Source organism: Lepidochelys kempii, chromosome 4 (genome assembly GCF_965140285.1).
Source record: "Lepidochelys kempii isolate rLepKem1 chromosome 4, rLepKem1.hap1, whole genome shotgun sequence".
In the NCBI taxonomy this organism is placed as follows: domain Eukaryota; kingdom Metazoa; phylum Chordata; order Testudines; family Cheloniidae; genus Lepidochelys; species Lepidochelys kempii.
Window position 1 is genome coordinate 17,532,502 of NC_136383.1, and position 20,876 is coordinate 17,553,377.

The 20,876-nt window shown below is 38.6% G+C and overlaps 1 protein-coding gene across 9 annotated transcripts in view; it reads right to left on the reverse strand.

Moving 5' to 3' along the window:
* Nucleotides 1-2,751: 2,751 nt before the first annotated feature.
* The window catches only part of WDFY3 (WD repeat and FYVE domain containing 3), a 262,135-nt gene continuing 244,010 nt past the window's right edge, over nucleotides 2,752-20,876 (reverse strand). For all 9 annotated transcript variants that reach the window (XM_073340560.2, XM_073340559.2, XM_073340566.2 and 6 more), the window contains 12 exons: nucleotides 20,349-20,440; nucleotides 19,811-20,023; nucleotides 17,054-17,201; nucleotides 15,516-15,670; nucleotides 13,930-14,088; nucleotides 11,798-11,977; nucleotides 10,425-10,607; nucleotides 9,633-9,732; nucleotides 7,813-8,133; nucleotides 7,030-7,141; nucleotides 6,447-6,644; nucleotides 2,752-5,849 (listed from right to left, as the gene is read on the reverse strand). In XM_073340560.2, the coding sequence (XP_073196661.2) occupies nucleotides 5,729-5,849; nucleotides 6,447-6,644; nucleotides 7,030-7,141; nucleotides 7,813-8,133; nucleotides 9,633-9,732; nucleotides 10,425-10,607; nucleotides 11,798-11,977; nucleotides 13,930-14,088; nucleotides 15,516-15,670; nucleotides 17,054-17,201; nucleotides 19,811-20,023; nucleotides 20,349-20,440 (1,982 nt within the window). In that variant the 3' untranslated portion in view covers nucleotides 2,752-5,728. The remainder of the gene's footprint in view (nucleotides 5,850-6,446; nucleotides 6,645-7,029; nucleotides 7,142-7,812; nucleotides 8,134-9,632; nucleotides 9,733-10,424; nucleotides 10,608-11,797; nucleotides 11,978-13,929; nucleotides 14,089-15,515; nucleotides 15,671-17,053; nucleotides 17,202-19,810; nucleotides 20,024-20,348; nucleotides 20,441-20,876) is intronic.

Here is a 20,876-nt window from a genome sequence, read left to right on the forward strand (position 1 = left end):
TACTTTCAAAAATACTGGTTTAGTAACAAGTTAGCCTGCTGGCAGTAGCATATTTTGTGTGCGTTTCTTAGGTGAAATAGGGTGATATTTGCCAGTTAATTGAATTAGGATTAAACAAAACCTTGTGATGGACAAATCTTTTGTCCAGCTTTTACTGTAATCTGCTAAAATTTGGGTTTTTTTAAATAACTTCACCCACATCTATCTTCTCTATGTAAAATTGATACTAGATAGCCTCAAGCCTCTCAGTTTAATCTCCCTCCGGTATCAAATGTGTCCTCCCTTCTGACTGTGAACTTTGTTGCAATTTCAGATGAGACCCATGGATGCTGCGTTGCTAATCTTACGTGTTAAGTGGATAGCTGGCAAACCAGTGCACATTGTGTTTTTCATTTTTATAGATGTTAAACACGCCACAAACATAAACTTAAAAAAAGGTTCCGATAGCTGCTGGCGCTTGACTTATTTTGGTTTTGACTGGATTCTAAAAACCCTTCAATCTCACGTTAAGACAGGATTAAGCAGTTCTTCAGAAAAGGACCTCGGGGTGACAGTGGACGAGAAGCTGGATATGAGTCAACAGTGTGCCCTTGTTGCCAAGAAGGCTAACGGCATTTTGGGCTGTATGAGTAGGAGCAGGGGCATGGCCAGCAGATTGAGGGACGTGATCATTCCCCTCTATTCGGCACTGGTGAGGCCTCATCTGGAGTACCACAAGGATGTGGAAAGAGTCCGGTGGAGGGCAACAAAATTGATTAGGGAGCTGGGATTGGTCCTGCTTCTAGCAGGGGGTGGCACTAGATGACCTCTTGAGGTCCCTTCCAACCCTGATATTCTAGGATTCTAAAAGGAATGTTTTAAAGGTGCACCAACTTGAAAGGTAGTCAGCTCAAGTTAAAAGAATTTTAGATTAACATTCATCTTTGAGTCCCCATGAGAACTCATGGTTTTATAATCATATTTTCTTTAATTGCACTCAGACAGGGGCAACTGACTATAGAAAAAGTTGGGTGAGAGAATACATTTTATTGGACCAGCTTCTGTTGGTGAGAGAAACAAGCTTACACAGACCTCTTCCTCAAGTTTGGGAATAATGTCAAGTTTACATTGTTTCCATAAAACTCACGAGGCCCCTTGCCAGGTGATTTGGCTGTGGAATGTGAGTGGCAGAAGGAGGTAGTGATGAAATAAATTCAGCCTGGCCAGACCCAAAGATGTTCATGTGTGTGAATGACGACTTGGAAGTACGTGGGAGTACTTCCAAAATTTGACCAGTTTAATATAAAAACAGAATCCCTGGCAAAGTATTATTAAAAATTGCTTATGCCACCATCACCATTCACCAAGGGCAAAAGAAGGACCTCTGTCTGAAGGCCAGTCTGTTCTCTCCTGAGGGCACTTAATGGAGAAGGGAGTGTGTATCTAGATTTTTGCAGCAACCTCATGGGTGGGAATTTGCAAAGCTGCCAACACCTTCATGAAACACTGCTTGCTCAAAAAATATTTCTGGGCCAGCATATAGGCTTCCAGAGTGGGGATACTTAAACTTCCTACAAAAATTTTCTTCTTCATAATCCTCCCTACACCTGTTCATTGGCAGCTGCTTCCCAGAGGTCCAGAATTGTTGGAGATGCTGGGCTGCAGAATGGAACATTTCTACTGGTAACTTCCACAGTTCTACCCATCCTAAGTGGCTCATGAGTCAAAGGTCAGATATTGAAGTGGGATTGTTACCATCTATCTTAGTCTAATGTACAAAGTTTTCGATAGAATATTTGTTGTTCATGATACGCAAGTTTTATAGGTTTGGAATAACTTCTCTTGTGGCAAGCAGGAGCAGAGGGGCTGTGGCCAAAACTGATACATTTCCAAAGCTGCAGCTCAAGAAGAGGGGCCAGAAGTGGGGGAGATACCATTACCAGTAAGACAATTTCTATTTCTCTCCCAGATCAATCATTCACTGTACCAGTTCTGGCCTCAGTGCATGTCTGTTGAAGTCAGCCAGCTATCTGGCAATATTGGAACACTTAATCCTGCAAGCACGTTTTAAGGGATAGCATGTGACTAATAGAAAGGAAAAACAAAAACTTATGTTTCACCAACCTTGATTTTGTCTTTACAAATGAGCTCAAACTGTTACTGGCAGGGGAAATTCCCGATGTTAACTTGTAAGACTGCTGAAATTCTAAGGCAAGGTTGAATTTTGCTTGGGGAAGGAGGTTATGCTTCATTCCTTAAGGAATATCCAATTTTAACTTTGAGAAGGGAATGACTACATTAGGGTGAGATACTTGTGTTCCCATCATGGCCAATCCTTATGATACTTGTAAAACAAAATACAAGGGTTTTCTGTTCTAATGTTTGTGAATTACAGTACTCGCATTTGGGGAAAAAAAACAAATAGGACTGGTACTCCTAATATATGGTCAGTTATTACTACCTAAAGTAAGTATTCAACTGCAACCATTGCTTCCTCATTCAAATTCTTTCAAGATAAATGCAAAACAAACAGCCTATTGGTGGTAAATAGCAGGTATTTATTTGAAATGAAAAAAATACGTAAGTACCTGAACTATTGCATTTAATCATGTATTGTAATTGTGTTACTCTACCTTTTTGCATTGGAGACAAATATACAATGAACATTCAGATATCACAGATTGCACACTAGATAGTAATTCTTCAGGCCTTTTACATCACCACCAAAAAAAACAGATATTGGATTCTGCAATATAGTACAAAATTCCACACTCCAGTCTTAGCCAGTTATCTTCAATTTACTCCTGTTGCTGTACAAATAAGTTGCCATTTACTAGGGCTTACAAGTTAATAATAGGACAAAAAAAATATACATTGCACTGACACAAAAAGTCAGCTGTGTTAATAGTCATGCAACAAGTAACCAAACTTGCTGAAATTAAAAATACTTTCTAAAAACAGTTTTAACTGCATAAATATTTTGTACACAGTTCATTTACTGAAACAAAAGGAATCTTTAAATGATACAAAGCAAAAATAATTTTCTACCAATTTTATACATAAGAAAGTGCAAAATAACTTATCTAAAGTGTTTTGCTATTGAATGTGGGCTGGAGGCAGCCAAACTCATCTTCATAAGCATGACATTACAGTTGCACACTACATACAAGTGTTAGAATACATGAATTAATAAGTATACTACAAGGCCCAAGAAGACATGTGAGGTACGCACAGAGAATAGAGACTGCTAATGTTAGTGTACTTCTGTGTTTTTGCTCCAACAAATTTTTATAGGGACAATAAAGCTGTTTGGAGAAACCAAAGTAGATTTGTGCATTAGAAGCTAAAAAGAAAAGACTGCCCCCAATTGAACAAACCAGTTGCCCACAGCACCAGTTGCCAGAGGAACCATGATGTTGGTACTCCACCTCCTAAATGCAAGAAGTTGTTTCAGAAGAGTTTTCTATACAGTGCAGGAGAGGAATTAAGCCTGAGGAGTGGGTTTTATTGGTTTACTAAATGTAAATTAGGATTAATACTACTGGATGCAGTGGGGGGGTGGGGGGGGAGAGGAGGGTAAATGACCTTGCTTTTTAGTGCAGTGCCAACTGTAAAAAGTGTAGAATAACACTGGTACAATGCATCTATGGTTGAACACAGTTAATGGTTTCAATGAAAGTCCTGCAGTCTTAACCCAGCATTAGTTCTATATGCAGATTTTATTTTAGTGGTACTTAGTTTACCTCAATCACCATTTCTGTGAGAAAAGCCCTGTGTTGGCTGTAAAAATTAATTTGGTTATGAGGTCTCAGCCCATACAAAAACAAGTTAAAAACCAGGGGAAAAGATTTCAATGGACTCAAGTGCATTTAAAGGTTTTAAAGCAGACAACATACAGTTATTAACCCATAACCTGGATTATAGCATCATAGAAGTATTAATACAGAAATGTAAGCTCTATGTACTAAAACCTTTTTTTTCCCTTAAGTTTGTCAAGCTGGGCATGCAAGGCATCTACAGGCTCAACTGATCTAACTAAACCTGCATTTACTCAATAGTGTGGAAGAGCTCTAAAAAAAAGCCTTTTTGTTCTGTTGGGGACCTAGTATACATTCCAAAACAGGAATTGTATTTAATTGTTACAGTCCATCACATCCTTAACAAATATGTATCAAAATACCTATTTAACTTTCAGTGCATAAATGTGTTCCAGGGTAAATAGTAAAATAACACAAATCAACAAAAGCCAGGTGCTTCAGTTACCACTTGACTCTCTTTTGGGAAATCTCATACCATCATAGAGGTTCTAATATTTTCAATGGTGCAATTTAAAGTTTGTGTTTGCTTTAGCTATATATATTGTGGGCCAGATTATACTGTCACTCCCACATAAATGAAGGTAATTTTATATTGCTCATGGCATATCCACTGATGCAAGTGTGGCCCGTTTCTTAGGTCATATTCTCACCATTATTTAAAAGTATTCTCTGTTTGTGAATATACCGAAATCTAGACCAGTTTTGTCACCCATTTACAAAATATATACATATGCTTTAAAAAAAAAACCCAGAAAGTATGACTGTGGGCCTGTCTTCTGCAACTGTTCTCACTATGGATGCCAGTGTCGGTCTCATGTGGTGCAAAATAAGTTACTGATTAAAAATACTGTAATTAAATTAATGGAGAACTATCAATCACTGTCTTGTCACTGAATGGTGAAGACTTAAACACAGTTCTGATGTTGTTATCCAGTTATGTTCAGCAGAACAAAGGTGCCAAAGAGAAACATACTAAATTTTATGCAAGAGAAGTTAATTTTGAGTTACATGCAAGCCAATTTCTATTTAAGCTGGTTCTTGCATTGCATGAATCAACTGCTAACTATAATAAGTACTTAACAAAACAGCAGCTGTAACATATGTATAAAAGAGGCCTTATTAAATATGAACAATGAGGTGGTAAATAGGTAGGTATAAAATGCAACTACAGAGTGTATAACTTAGTTCCTAGTTATTTTACAATTAGAATAAAATATTGCAAGTCCTATTCCCCCAAAAAGTTTTCCTTTAAAAAAATCCATGTCATTTCTATGAGTAGCCTTGTTTAAATTAGGATATTGTGGGCAACTGAAAGAACAAACATGCACAGACTGAATTTTAAACAAAAATACAAATAATGCCATTTGAGTTTTTTACACATTCATATTTAAGTTGATTGATAGATGAGATAAAGATGCCACACAAAGTACAGTGGTTAGGCTGAAGACCCATGTAACAGGCAGTTAAGTTCATATTTAGATAAAAAGGCCCTTATACCTATTTACACTATACACAGTTGCTTGCAAAGAAGGCAGATTTACAACTATCTTCTAAAAAGCTTCTCCCCACCCCCAAATAAGGATGTCTAGCTCCACAAGAACAGATGGTTAGTAAGTGAGGATTTTTCTCTTGATAGCCATGTTAATAGGGAGATTTGGGTACTGTATTTGTGACTACCAATCCTGTCTTTCTGGTGCTTGCTGCCCATTTGAATATTTATTTGTTAGCCTTATAATTTCAATCAACATAAATTAAATCAATGATCCCTTTTTTTTTTTCAGTGCTTAACACAGTACAAAGATAAGTGTAAACAGACAATATTCTAATCCCTTCCAAATTCACTGCACGATTCTGTAATTAATTCAGTGAGTTACTGTGGGGCTGAATTGGGATCTTGCAGAGTTTGGTCTTTAGTTTGTGTCAAAGCCTCATTAATTTCTAGGCCCCTCCTCAAAACCCCTCTCATGTTGTAGGTTGTAGTAACAGTTCTGACAGACTCTCACTGGTGATGAGATTTTCAAACGCTTGATTTCAGATTGAAATCGACTGCACCTGAAAGAGGAAAATAAAGACTGTAATAGTGTTCTTCCCCTAACCACCTCCTCTAATTTACAGTCCTAAAGTATCTTACAGTTAGTCACTGCCGGGACCAAAGACAAGCTGGGGTGGGGAAAGTAGCTTAAAAAATAGATTGTGATGGGAAATATAGCACCATTGCATTGGGAATAGAACAACTGGAACTTTTTGTCCAGTGACTGGACTAGTCCTTATTAAAATTATTCTTGTAGTGGTTTTGTACAAATAGTCTTTGTGTAGATAGAAGCTGTGTCCATTTTCAGAAATTGCATCAATTTGTGACTGTTTTAGAAACCTATTGTTAATCATATTCCAATACATGGCTTAAGTGCTGCATATATGGAGTTAATATAGTAATTATAGTTGAAGAAAATAGTTTGTTTGCTAGTTCAATTTTTAATCAAGCTGCTGCTGCATTAATGATTTTAAAAAGATGGATGGGCCCTGTTTTTTCCAACTATTTCCATTAAATTGTGACAGTGGTAGTGTTTTAATTAAAAAAAACCTACATTTTCACTTTTTAAAACTCTCCTGCTAGGATGCGTTGTACAATGAAAACTAATGGCTGCTTACTTCTGACAGAAGAGTTGTCCACAGTTTCTGCAGTGGTGACGTCTTTCAGTGAGAGAAAATCGGACTGAACAGCCTGAACAGCTGTCTCCCCCCTCATCTTTCACCCAGTGGTCAGCTGCAGACCGGCCAGGTTGGTCACTCACAGACCAGCTGAACACTCTTCCTCGACCATCACCGACTAGAATCCTGCTGTGATCCCTGCAAGAACATGAATGGACATTTGAGCCACAACACACCAGGTTTGTTCACCGTTACAATCTCATCACCAGTTTTTGGCTGAATTGGGGATGATCAGACGGTCACGTGTGTGCTGTACATTTCAATGATTTGTTCATACCAAGTATTAAACTGAGACCAGAGATGGCAAACCCAGGTTAGCCTGGTCTTAATGGGGAATACAACTGTGAGAGTGCATAACTACAAGCTCTAGTAGTTAAAATTAATCAGGTTTTCAGCCATGTGCTTTTTATTCCAGGACTAGAATAAACCAGTTCTAAATGCTGCTCTTTTGTCAGATTTTCACTGTATCTTAGAGTAACAGAATGTAGCCTCTCCCCCCATCCATTTTGTTTGGGTTACTCACTTTGAGATGCCTAGTGCTGTGATCTCCGCTGGATGTGCGTTGTCTTTGCGATCAAATGCTGTGTGCATAGTTAGTTTGCTTCTGAATACTAACTGACGCTCCCATCTGTATCCTAGAAGTGGCCAGGAAAAAAGAACAGCTGAAGTCCTCTCGCTATTGCTTTGTCGTCACACACCAGATTTGTTCCTACTGACATACTCTCATGGGGATAGGATACATCTTCCTGGAGGGGCCCCCCCAGGGCAGTGTGTCTCCCCTACATGTCTGTGTCTGACTGATACTTTAAGTGTCAACATTTTAAACTATTTCACTGCACATAAGGAAGGAGAGGAAGTATCCTATTATGAAGCTCTACACCATTGTTTCCCAAAGGGAGAGGAGGATATGCAAAGGTCTAGCCAAAGAAAGGACACTAACACAGAGGAGGTATGACTTAAAATACCCAGGTAGGCCTTTAGCACCACATGGCAGGGCTGCAAAGCCACAACTGATTTCACTTTTTCTGTAAGATGGACTGAAGTCTTCAAAAATTTGGGAAACACTTGCATGAAGAGCTGAAATAACATGCACCTTAATATACTACAAGTGACACCCTTTACTGACAATTTTTGGCTTATGACTAACCAACCAGAAAAGAAAATTAAGGGCTTCTGCCTGCAAAACTTTCATGCTTTACGTTAGAGTGCCTAATGCAGCTGGAACAGAAGCATACAGCCTTACAGCTCATTGTTTACAGCACAGAGTTACATGAGAGAGAGAAAACGTGATTCTCATTTCCTGTACCTGGTTTAAGTTTGCTGTAGTGCCGTACTTCTACATGGTTTGGGTGGTTAACCTGAGCATGGGGATGTACTTTAGTTTGCCCCTCAGAATAGTTCACAAAGATAAAGCCATCTTTCTCATCCAAGCTGAGCTGGTCTGACCAACGTCTTGAGTCATCGGAGCCGCTGTCTGCTGACCATGCCGCTGCCCTGGATGATGATGGTACAGGCCTGTGGCTGGTGCTGTTTGGTTGACTCTGGCTCTCCTGCGGTTTAGCGTCTTGACTGATACACTGATCATCTGCTTCAGAGTCGCTGCTGTCCTCATCCTGGGCTTCCTGTCCTATTTTATATAGCACAAGAGAATAGAAAAAGTTAGCACAATACAAGTATTTATATCTCATTCTCTTTCCTTTTAAAGTTGCAGCATCTACAGAAGAACCTAGTGAGTGTAACTGGAGTCATTCCTGTAACAGACAGGTATATCATCAAAGCAGTGCAGGGTTTTAGCTATGTGTGACCCATATCAGTGGCTATCTCACAGCTAATCGGTGTCCCACTGACTATTCACTCCATAAGACAAGATTACCTACATTCTGCTATTTTCCTGGAAATACCACTCTCTAGAAATAATGGATCGGATTTTCAAAAATGCCAAATTGACTTCCAATGGTATTTCTGCTTCAAAATCACTTAAGGATTTTGAAAATTCCACTTATCTCTTTCCCTGGATTTCTACACCACAATCTAAAACTTAGTTATACTCTTCCAAACCTAATTCTCTTTCCATTCCAAACGGAGACTGCAGGGTTGCAAGCTGTGTCAGGGAAGACACTGCTCTTTCAGCATCATCCTTTGACTCTCTTTTTTGAGTCTCGTGTGTGTGATAGGGATTTATTTTCCCATCCTATCATTGTAGCATAAAAGCAGCAATCACTTACCAGAACATGCACCACTCTAACCCTTAATTTTACAGTTCTAAATCCTGTATTAAAAAAATTCATTATTTTACATGTACATACCACATAATGCTTGATGGAAAAAGAAACAGGATCAATAATTTCAGTAGTTTACAGCTGGCGTGATACAGAACTACAGATTTCAGCATGGTAGCCGACCTTTAATAGTCATTCTAACGTTTTAAAATCCGTATTAAAAAAACCCACGGCTAAGATCCCAGCTGCCTACTCTTATTTCAATGGGCTATGTTTGTAGCACTTTTTAATAATCACAGAAAATGCATGTGGATAAAGTCCTGGCAGGTGAAAAGTTCAGTTTAACAAACAACCCTGACAATTACTTTAAATGTCTCAGAGTACCTACAGTTAGAGACATTAATTACATTTGATCTCACAAGACATCTTAATCTAACATTTGAATAAAGAGATGAAAAGATAGCCACCAAGAAAATGGCCATATTTAGTGTGCACTGAATTCTTTGCAAAAACAAGAATAGTATCTACTCCCAAGGACACAAGTAATACTGTTAGCAGTGCAACGCTGCTTTCTTAAAAAAAAAAAAGTATGCTCTAGGAATAGGTTTTGGCTCAGGTATCTTATGATTAACTGTTTGTTATTGGGGTTTTTTAATACATCCACTGTTAACAGTGGAAACTGCACAAAGGGATCAGATAACAAGTTGGATTTTTTATATTAACTCATATATGAAACATGAGTAACCATTGAAGTCAATGGAATTACACAGGCGTGAAAGGAGAATCAAGTCCTCTCTCTATTTATTAGTAGACACAAAGTGTGTGCTGTACCATGGTCTAAAATGTATCACCATTCCTGCATTTTACAGAGGTACTGAGAAAATTAAACAAAACAAAAGCAAAACACCTATTTGCGCTTCTGGACAATCCTCTTGCATTTCCAGGATCTCCACTGGGGGCTCTGGAGCTGGTGTTTCCGGTACTTGCAAAAACTCCATCCGCCAGAACTTTGGGGTGGGAGGGGGAGACACAGGAAGAGAAGCATAAGATAAAAATTTATATCTTCGTAGGCTGCCTGTAAAATACTTTATTAACTAAGTCACAGTATAAGAGCAGAATATCCACATTGCCCATCACCATTTACAATATAAATCCACTTTTTAGGGGGTAGGTACCACATTGGGTTCTCACCTCTGGAAATCAAACCCAGATCACAAATGAATGAATTCTGCAGTATCAGCCCAGTTTTCATGAAAAAGCCACAAGCAAGTCTCTGCTTAGGGATTGCAACAGAACAGGAGGGTTGTAAGTGGAGATACAGAGATGCTACTAGCTCTCCTCTTCTGCGAGAAAAACTGGCCCACTGAAGTCTTGCAAAATAAAATTAGGGAATGAGCTCCTCAGTCTTCCGGCAGAAAGGTAGTTCAGCAGTAACCAAAACAGACTGGAAAGGGGTGAAAATTTAAACACACACACACACACACACAGAGCTGTCAATTATCACCTCACCACACACATGCATCAAAAAGTAGAAGAAAAAAAACCTGTGTGCTACAGACTGTCAGCCCAGAAAGGGCTATGTCTCGCTGCAGTTTACATCTATACAGTTTACAGTATACTTTCTCTGCAACTTTGATGTTATTTTAATCCCTGGACGGCCTCTAGTGCGAGTACCTAAGCAGAGACTCCTGCTACTTACTCGGACCACTCCGTCTGAATGTCCTGTCACTATGACGTTCTGTATGTCCCACTCGTTCATCTCAGACACACAGCAGCATAGGATTTGCTGGCTCCGTCCAGTGAAAGTGTTCACACTCACAACAGGGTTTCCATTAATACTCCACACATGGATGTAAGTGCCAGCACATGACACAATATCACCCTGACAAAGGAAACAAAACCCAAATCCTTTAAATTTCAATCTGGATCTTGGGCATTTACAAAATTACTTCATTTGAGCAGAAACATAGGACAGGATTTTTTTTTAAAATGGGTGCTTACAGTTTAGACTCCTAATCCATATTTAGACATCTAAAAAAGAAGTATTCCAATTTTCTGAGCACCTAGCAGGCCTCTGATTTAGGTACTTAAATACAGGCTTAGGGAGCCTAACTTTAGGCATTCATTTTTGAAACCTTCATCACAGAAATACAAACCTCACAGAGACCTATGATATATAGGTAATCTAGTAAATTGATTTGATCTCGAGCCCATCATCTTCCATGGCAGGACTATTCACAACAGTACATGTTCAGTACCTTGTCCAGTCTAGTTTTACATGTCCCAACCTATGGGGCTTCCTTTTCTGGTTTGCAGCTTTGTATTACATTAACCCTCACTTGTTATCTTGCTTTAAAAGGAGTTGAGGCTTGTTTTCACTCTAAGTTACCTTGAATTACCCTAGCACTAAACTCCAACTAAAGATTTGTGTGTGTGGACAGGAGTCAGGTTAGGAGCAACACTTGAGTTATACCCCAAGCTAAGACTGCAGTGAAGACAGGCCCTTAGTATCTCAGGATTGATGCTTATAACAGAGCAATCTTCACTACTACATCATGCAAAGGGATAGGTCACGGTAGTTGCTATTTCAATAGCTACAGGATTTTATGATATGTTGCCCTTTCTTTATGGTTGTATAGGCTCCCTTCACTGCACAAGTATTCCTCTTTTGGACTACACTGCTCAGCAAGCATTTCATATTTTCATTAGGCAGTTTGGAAGCAGCCAATTACATGGCTTTTGGGAGTAAGTTGTACAAATATCCCAAAAGCCGCTGAAGAGTTTGATGCTTTCCTTTTGTTTGAACAATATATGGAACAATATATGGCTTAAAATATGCAACCGTATAAAAAGGACTTAAATCAACAATGCTGTAGATATGTATGCGCTTTGGAACTCTTGTGTGCACACACTCAAATAAAATCAATTAAAAAAGAAACTGGAGTGACCTTCGTGAAAAAGCCTTTTGTTATCTTGTAAGAAAAACAGTTTAGGAAAACGTTTGGAAAGTCTTAGTTATGATATGAATGTTTAAGTTTCTGAACATACATCATGCAGTGTATTGGTTCTTACCGTTAATTCATTGATACAAAGTGCTGAAACTGGAGCCCTGTGACCTCGGAGCTGGGTTAGAAATGATAATTTGTTCAAATCCCATATGATGCAGGTACGGTCACGTGAGCCACTCACAATTATGTGATAAGCTAGTGATGCTGTTGAGCACGTGACAGTATCAGTATGACCAAGCAATGCCTGAGAACAAAACAAACAAAAATTACTGACCATTTGAAATCAAGATTGGATGTTTTTCTAAAAGATCTGCTCTCGGGATTATTTTGGGGAATTTCTATGGCCTATGTTAAACAGGAGGCCAGATTAGATGATGAGAGGGTCTTGGAATCTATGAGATGCAGCACAGAGTATATATTTCAAGCACAGGAATTCCTTACAGTACATTAATTCAAGCAAATGGAATGGAAAATTTATTTAGATAAACTGGGACTTTCAAAAAGCAAATGATATACATTTAAGATATAAATGGATTTCAGATAATAGGAATATTTTGAAAAGAAGGGTGTTATAGTATACTGTAAATTGTCAACCATAACACTGTGACCATTTTATTCAGTTTCTTACATAATTGCCTTTAGTACAGACTCATAACAAGACACATTATTAGGCTACTAGTACACACCTTGATGGTGTGATTCACCTGAGAACTGCACCAGTAATCCTCAACAGGGAGCAGTTTATTGCACACACATATATGGCATATACACAGTATGAGCTCATTTATTTAAAAAACAAACACACACCCTATTCAGTTTTTAGAGGTTTTGTGAAATAGCCTTCCACAATGAAACACGTAGGATTCTAACAAAGAGACAAAAGAAAACTCCAGGGAAAAGTTATAAACACATTTCTCTCTCCTTGTTTTATTATTTTAAAAAAGTTTGACACCTTCTGCTTCCTCCAAGCCCATACCAGGATCTCAGCTGTCTATTTTCAGTATCCGTGTATGTTCCAGTGGCCATTTAAAATTTCCTATAATATAGCTCAATTGTGAATTTTAGATAGCTCCCTATTTAATTGTTAAAATAGAAAATTAGTTAAAAAGGAACTTTGGGCCATAAACTGTGAGTGAAAAAGCAGCTGGCAAATTGGAAGCAGGGGAAGATCAGAAGCGTCATTTTCTCTTCTGAAAACACTCCTGCCTTTACATCTTACTGTTATCCAAACAAGAGCCCTAGAACAGCTCTTGATTCAGGTTTTTAAGTAATAGTTAACTTAAAAGGCAGCTTTTCTAGTGCTCTAGATTGCCACAGCCTGAAGCAGCAGAGACCAGAGGAAATATTATCTTTTCCTTCAGGGATCCCAGCTGTGCACTGCTTGGAGTTGGTGCACCACAGTCATCACCGAAGTAGTACAATGGCCGCTATGGCTTTAGACAATGAGTGTTACACACCATATTCTAGTAGCAAATGAAAGTTCTTTTAACTAACTTCTGTATTTGCTCTTACACATTAGTTAAATTGTACCTCATGAAACACTCCTGGTTATAAAGATTAGTTACCTAGAACTATGTAATATCATTTGTAAAACACTTGGGAGTTGATTCAGAGATGCAGGAGATTTCATGCTAACTTAGAGATAGTTGGCTTAGTCTAAGTACGTTATACAAAAAGCGATGTACTGAGGCAACAAAGCAAGAAACATCATAAAGCTTTTCTAACCAAATACACCCTGCATCCCCAACACTACACTACCAGGACTGCCAGGTTTTTGTCCTGAAAACCGTTATTTTCAAATTTTGAAGAGAAGGGGTGAAAGATTTCAGTAAAATCTGACAATTCAAATGGTAGTGGAGAGTCTATCTGTGAATTTTGCAAGTTGCTGGATGCTATTTTAAATAGGCTAAAAATTGGTGCTTATACTCCATGCAGTATTTCAGAAAAGTGTTCTCTCCCTGCCCCCAGGAACACTTTCCAGTGACAAAATACCTTCACATTTTCACACATCCCCAAAACACTTTTTGCTTGGGATTCTTTTTAAAGCAAGCCACTGTTTCAGCTCCAGAGTGCTTTTATTCAGTGACTCTAGAATGGTAATCTGTTCAGTCAGAAGTTCTACTGCAATGTGGAGCCACTGAGTCCCCCCTTCCTCCTCTGACCTTGGAACATGATTTTATTTATCTATTTTTTTACCTGTTTCAGAGTGAGTGTTTTAGCTTTTTCTTTGGAGGTGCCCATCTCCCACACACAAACCACTGTGCTTATTCCTCCAGTGATGACCAGTTTGGGATTTGGACAGATTGCACACAGAATCTGTCCCCATTCTGACAAACATTCATAAACAATCACTGCCTACAAAATAAAAAATAAAGACAAAGTGAAGAAGGCATACATCTAGTCTTGCAAGTTTGTTGTTGTTAGCATTAAGTCTTTTCAAGGAAACTTCAGCACAGTCACCGTCATTTAACTGATCTCAGAAGTTGGCTCAGAAGAAATACATGAAAGTAACTTCAGTAAAAAAAATATATACATAGTTTGAACACCAAGAATAAAACAAAACACAATTTACAACTGTTTAGGATTTGAGATTAATCTATACTAAATGTTTATCATGCAATTAAATTGGAAACAATGCCAAAGCATATAGTGAGAACATTACATATTTGTTCCCGATGAACACTGGCTCTTGCAGCTAAAACAATTGTTTTCCTTCTCTCAACTCCCCTCCCATCCTGCTGCAATTCCCAGACTAGTAGCCATTATCAGGCAATACTGACCACTTCTCCAGTAGCACACAAAAGGGTTGTTTTTGGCCAAAATAGGCCCGAACAAGAACCAGTCAGACGCGCCTGAATGTTAAGAAATCTGGATCCTGATCTGGATTTTAGGGATCAGGTTCCTTGCCAGGGCCAAATCCTGCATCTGTATTATTGAACAGGCAAGGCTACCAGATCGAGCCTATTATGCTAGGTACTCATTAATGTGTAAGGAATAACAGTCCCTGCCCCAATGAGCTAACAATCTTGAAGACAAGACAAAATATGTGTATGAAACAAGTGAAAAAAAAATAGGAGCTGTACAATTCTTAAGCCAATCACGAGCATCAGTTGCATCTCGCCACCGGCCTAACTGTCACAGGTTGCAGTTTTCTCAAGAGAGTGTTACATTACGCTTCCTGACATAAATGGGAATTTGCCTGAGTAAGAATTCAATAAAAAGCGAGTCTGATCTTCAATTTTTGGCCCCTAGTTTACTCAGGAGAAAGTTTCTCTCTCTTCTTTGGGTTTTCATCTCCTACCTTCAGTGCCAACCTCTGCCACAAGATGGTGCCAAATCAGATACTGTAGATTTACAGTAGAAACCCTGAAGTTCATTCTTGTTTATTGTATTATGGAAATTAACCTTTTAGTAGCAATCATAGAATCCTAGAATATCAGGGTTGGAAGGGACCTCAGGAGGTCATCTAGTCCAACCCCCTGCTCAAAGCAGGACCAATCCCCAATTTTTGCCCCAGATCCCAAATGGCCGCCTCAAGGATTGAACTCACAACCCTGGGTTTAGCAGGCCAATGCTTAAACCACTAAGCTATCCCTCCCCCAAATCGGTTAACTTGATTTTCCTATCATTCTTCAGGTGAACACTTCAGCATAAATACTAATAAAGCAGATACAGTACAGACAAAATTCTTTCCTTTGTATGCACAATATATTTTCAGAGTTAGATTTTAGTAGAGAACACATATTAAAACATCAGAAAAACTTAAAATTCAGATCACAAACCTTGTCCGACTCATATGTTCCCAGTCTACAGCTGAGGTCTGCATAGCCCCAAGCAAAAGTTTTATTCCAGGTAGGTGGAATGAGAACCTTATTTTGCTCTACTGCCAGAATTCCTTTATCTGTGCAAACTATCTGGCCCACGGGCTCCTTGAGTTCTGAACAACAAACAACAACGTGTTTTATGTTACTGAAAACACACAAAAGCACAGCCATCACATAACCCTGTATAATATTGTTTGTAATTATGTGACAGCCCCCTCTGATCACAGTACAAATACCGTGATGCACCATAGAAACTGAAATCGTACACTGCTTACATTATACAAATATCAGTTTAAACTGTAATGATGTCACGTGTACTATAATCCTATCAACTCTCACAGCTAGACACTATCAGTATTTGAACTGATGTCCTCGGGATGCCTAGGTACTGGCACTTCCATTGGTGGCACTCTTCCCTCAGTCAGTAAGGGACAACATGTTGCTGGATACGCTGTCTTTCAGACAAAACATGGAAGTAAGAGTCTGAACACCTGTGGTCATTAAAGAGGACATTGAATTTTTTTGTACAGCAAAAACATTGATTCTAAAATCCCAGCCAAATAATTTTATTTGCCACATTTCAAATTTGATAATTATAGTCTGCCTACCTAGCTTGCCCTAGCATTTTCAAATGGAGATGGCTATTCTTCACTTGCTCTCTAAGGTGACAGTGGAGTATTGATGTGCTCTGTTAAACAGCTGCTCCTTTCTACCCCAGAGGTGGATGCTTTTCAATCGTGAATGAAGTAATCACTAGAATATCCCGTACCTAACTCACATCGAGTTTGTAAAGTGTTCAATATCTTCAGCTGGAAAACATGATATACGTGCTAAATATAATTTATTAATGAATATTTTAGAACATGTCAGTTGGAACCCAATTAAATTTAAAAATGAGTTATTAACTATTTTTATAATTTTACTATCTTCTTGTGGCTGAAAAAATTAAAGCCAGACATGAGCAGGACATGACACTATTGCTTCTGTGTGGCTATTGACAGTACCATTTCTTGCCAGTATCCAAAATGATCCTTGGAAGTCTTGAGAAAGTACTTTTCTCCCATGGTAACACACAAAAACTGAGGTTCTGTGGGGCACTCAAGCTAGATTTAAACATTTTAGATTGTGGGTGGGGCACCCTCAGTAGCAGGTTCTCAGCTCTGGAATTTGCTTCCCTTGATGGTTTCAGACAGTTCGTTGAAATTAAACACAAGGTGTTAAACTTTAGGGTGTGGCTTAAGGCTCATTCTTTCCCCTTCAGGCCTTGTTTATGAAACAGTTAAATTTAGTTAAAATTGGTACAACTTTCTTGCATAGACAAGGCCTAACTCAAGTAGGGCCTCTCAGAATCTTAGAGGATTGGAGTGTTAAATCTGGAACTCTAGTGGAGTATGAAACCCAAGAGGTAAGAAAAATCAGAAAAAGGAACATTTATTTAGCAAGAACTATGAACACTCTAGCAAGAGACCAGGAGTAAGTACTGTGGTGAGTTTTACCTTTTACAGGTGCAAGGGAAGGCCTCAGGTTGTCTAAATGATGAAAAAAGATCTTGTCATTTGTGGAACCTGGGGGGACAGACATTCCAACTACATCTCCATTGATTCGGCTTCTAACTCGCTTTGGTGGGTGTGGTTTTTTAAATAGCTGCAATATGTGGGATAGGAAATCAAACACGAGTTAGTGACAAGATTCCCATCAGCAAAGACTTTTAAAGTTTACCAACAGTATCAGATTTACTTTAAAAAAATGCTACACATTAGCAAATGTATATAAAGTTCCGCTTATATTTTATACACGTTTTTGTTAAATATTCAAGAAAAATACAAACCCCAACTAGAATGCAATGAGCATACATTTTTCATCAGGATTTTACTTTTTAGAAAACAATTAAAATAGCCAAGTTGCTGTTTACAATGATTTTACATTCTTATTTCAGACAAACAGAGAACTTCCTTTTGGCTTTGTAACAAACTGCTGATGAAGCAGTATCATAATATTGCTATCAGTATGATAAATATACAGGTAACAAATATTGAAGAATGCATCCAGTTTTCAGAAGTCTCTGCTGAAAAATCTAGGGCAAAAATAAGTTATTCTCCATCCTTTCACTTACTGCTATTGTTGGATTTTTACATTTGAAGTATGCAGAATGAACGAGCAAAATTCTCTGTTGAGGTTATTAAAATCAGCTTCCTCTATAGTGCAGTCTGGGTTCTGGAACACATGTGCCTTGTATGTAGGACAGCTAAATTTTACTATAAAGATTGAGCTTTTGAACTCTGTTGGCCAAGGTATATCCAGTTTACAAGTGCATGTTTCAATGGGTAGGAACAACATATCATTGGATTAAGGACCATCTCTAAAATGCTAGCTAATAGCAGAGGGCAATTTTGTGAAGGGAAGACAGATAAATGAATTTAGGTCTATAAATATTACTACATTTATCATAATCTGAACTACAAACTGGTACTTTTTCAAAGTTAAACTATGTAAATATATCCCACAAACACCAGGTCACATTGTTGGAATAATACAGACAATCAAAGGGTAGAAAAGAGTCTCAGTGGGCAGGGAGGAGTTGATTATAGATGACACAGAAGAATCAGATTCCGCCTCACGATTGTTCTTAGCCAATCATGTGATGATGAGTCAGTAATTTTCTAATGTGTACCACCTTCTGTGTCAACACTGATCTCTTGAGCAATGTTAAGCAGACTGTGGTCGGAAATGGCCCATCAGAGGTGAAAACAGGGTCCGGGACTTGTCCTGCTCTGCATGTGCCGTGGCTCCGCGCGGCTTCCGGAAGCAGCAGCATGTCCCCCCTCTGGTCCTATGGGTTGGGGCAGCCAGGAGGCTCCGCACATTGCCCCTGCCTCAAGCGCCACCCCCACAACTCCCATTGGTCGGGAACCGTGAGCATTCATGGCCCGCCATACCATTTCCATACCCAGATGTGGCCGTCAGGCCACAAGTTTGTCCACCCCTAGTCTAGTGGGCACCATCCAAAGTTCCTGAGTGGCATCCGCATTTTAGGATGCTTATCCAAACTCTAAATATTGAGGAATTTCCCCTCACTGGTTTTCTATGTATTTTTGCTTTACTGACTGTTGGGTTTGCTGCACTTCTGATTGTGGAATATGACAAACTGATGCAACCTACACTACTCCTCTGCCACCTTTGGGAAGGTATTAGAAGTACTTGTATATTCCCAGTCCAAGCATGGGAAATACCTGCTGATATCAATAATACCTCACCTAATGGTAACAAGGCAAAAGGAAACTTTTCAGGGGGTACCTATTGTATGTATGGCAAACCCGAACTCCTTTATCCAAGGGAAATTCAATAAACTTTCCTTTTGGTATTTAATAATTTACAATGACCTCTCAAAGAGAATTTCACCACCCTTCAAAGCTTCAATCCTTTTTGTTTTTAAAGGTTGTCTCTAAATTCTTCCATTCAATTCTAGCTAGTGGTTTATGCCAGCCCTGCCAGAACCAATGTTTTTAAAGCAATTATTTAATAATTTATTTTCAACAGCTACAGTACAAATAATAAGAGCATAAGAACGGCCATACTTGGTCAGACTAAAGGTCCATCTAGCCCAGTATCCTGTCTTTGACAGTGGCCAGTGCCAGGTGCCCCAGAAGGAATGAACAGAACAGGTAATCATCAAGCGATCCAACCCCTGTTGCCCATTCCCAGCTTCCGGGAATGAGAAGGTGCCACAGAAAACTAAGCAACCACGTTAAAAAGAAAAAAGGGAAATGATGTATTCCTAACTAAATTTACTACAAGACAACTTGAACAATTAAATTTCCTGTGCACTATGTTGCAACTGTATTCTATCACACAGCAAAAAGCCCGGGAAGAATTTATACTGCACTACCCTTTTGCAGTAACACACTGGCTCTCTGATGGTTTGTTGTTTTTTAAGCTCCTCCATAAGCTCTTGCCTCTACTTTTGGAGCATGAGGAAAAAGGGAGAAATCTCAAGTCTTACTGACAAAACCCAAAGTTGATGTTAGATGCATTGAGAATGGGTTCATGTGTAAGTGAGTCTCCATTTCTGCAAATGTATTTACAACCACAAAACTTGCACTTAAGTTCCAGACAAAAAACAGAAATGCACACTAGAAACTTAAATACCAAATATGTTTTGACTGGAATTACTTTTTTATATTAAAGCATTTGGAAATTCTTGGATTTGAATATTTTCTGGCATATAATTACAATAGGTTAAAGAACATCCTCACCTGTTTGGGTATCTGCCCAAAGTTATTAATGAATCCTATGGTAGCTGTCTCTTTTAATGGGTCATTTATGTTGTATATATCCACTTGCCCCTCATAAAAGAGATGATGGAAGACATTTACAGCTTCTACCGCAGCAGGGCCTTGCTGTTTATAACCAAAGATTAAGTCAATCCATTCATGCAGATGTGCGCTCACAAAATCACATTCCAAAGCCTGTAATTCAAAATGTATGCATTAAACTGAGCAGATAGTCACTGACCGAGTCTATTATCTGACTGTGGTGGATGAAATTACTCAAAGTATTTGATATGTTTAAAGGAAAAGCAGTATAATAGCACCTTATTAGCTGCCTCAGCCAATACTGATACCAAGAGCAAATGGAGGACCATTGGTTCTTTAGTCCATCAGCATGCCAGGGTACCTCCCCAAGATGCACTTCAAATAGAAAAGTCACCACAAAGGATGCATTGAGCTCCTTAGACTGGTATTTAAGTCCAAATAAACTTCCTACATTTTTTATTATTAAAATGTTTATTACCTCCCGATGAACTCTAATAAATTCCCGAGGATCTCCCTTTGCCCATGGGGGAAGTATCACATCTCCAAGCTTAGTGCCATTCTGTTTGCAACCTACAAAATAAATTGAAGTTTTAAAAGCAAAAAAGACAGTGATGCATCTCAATACAAGAAAAAACAAAAATCATATGAGTTACAGTGGCACATGCTTTATAAAGTTAGTGATTCAAGAAATTTCTCAGTATTTTTTACTGTTGTTTCTAATAGCCCCTTAGAAGCCCGAAAGTTGTGTCCTTACTGGAAACATGTTTCTCCATTGGGTATATATTTTTTTATATAGCGTTGTTTGTGAGTGCTTGAACTATTTGTAATTTTTAAAAATATAAAATAAAGACACAAAGTTATTTCAGGGGACAGGGTAGACACATAGAATTATATGTTCCTTGCGCATATATATAAAAAGAGATAATTTCAGTTTCCCATCCTTTAATGCCCCTTTAAAATGTAACTTTAATAGGTTTTTAGCTATGAGGATTTATTTGATGGGTTA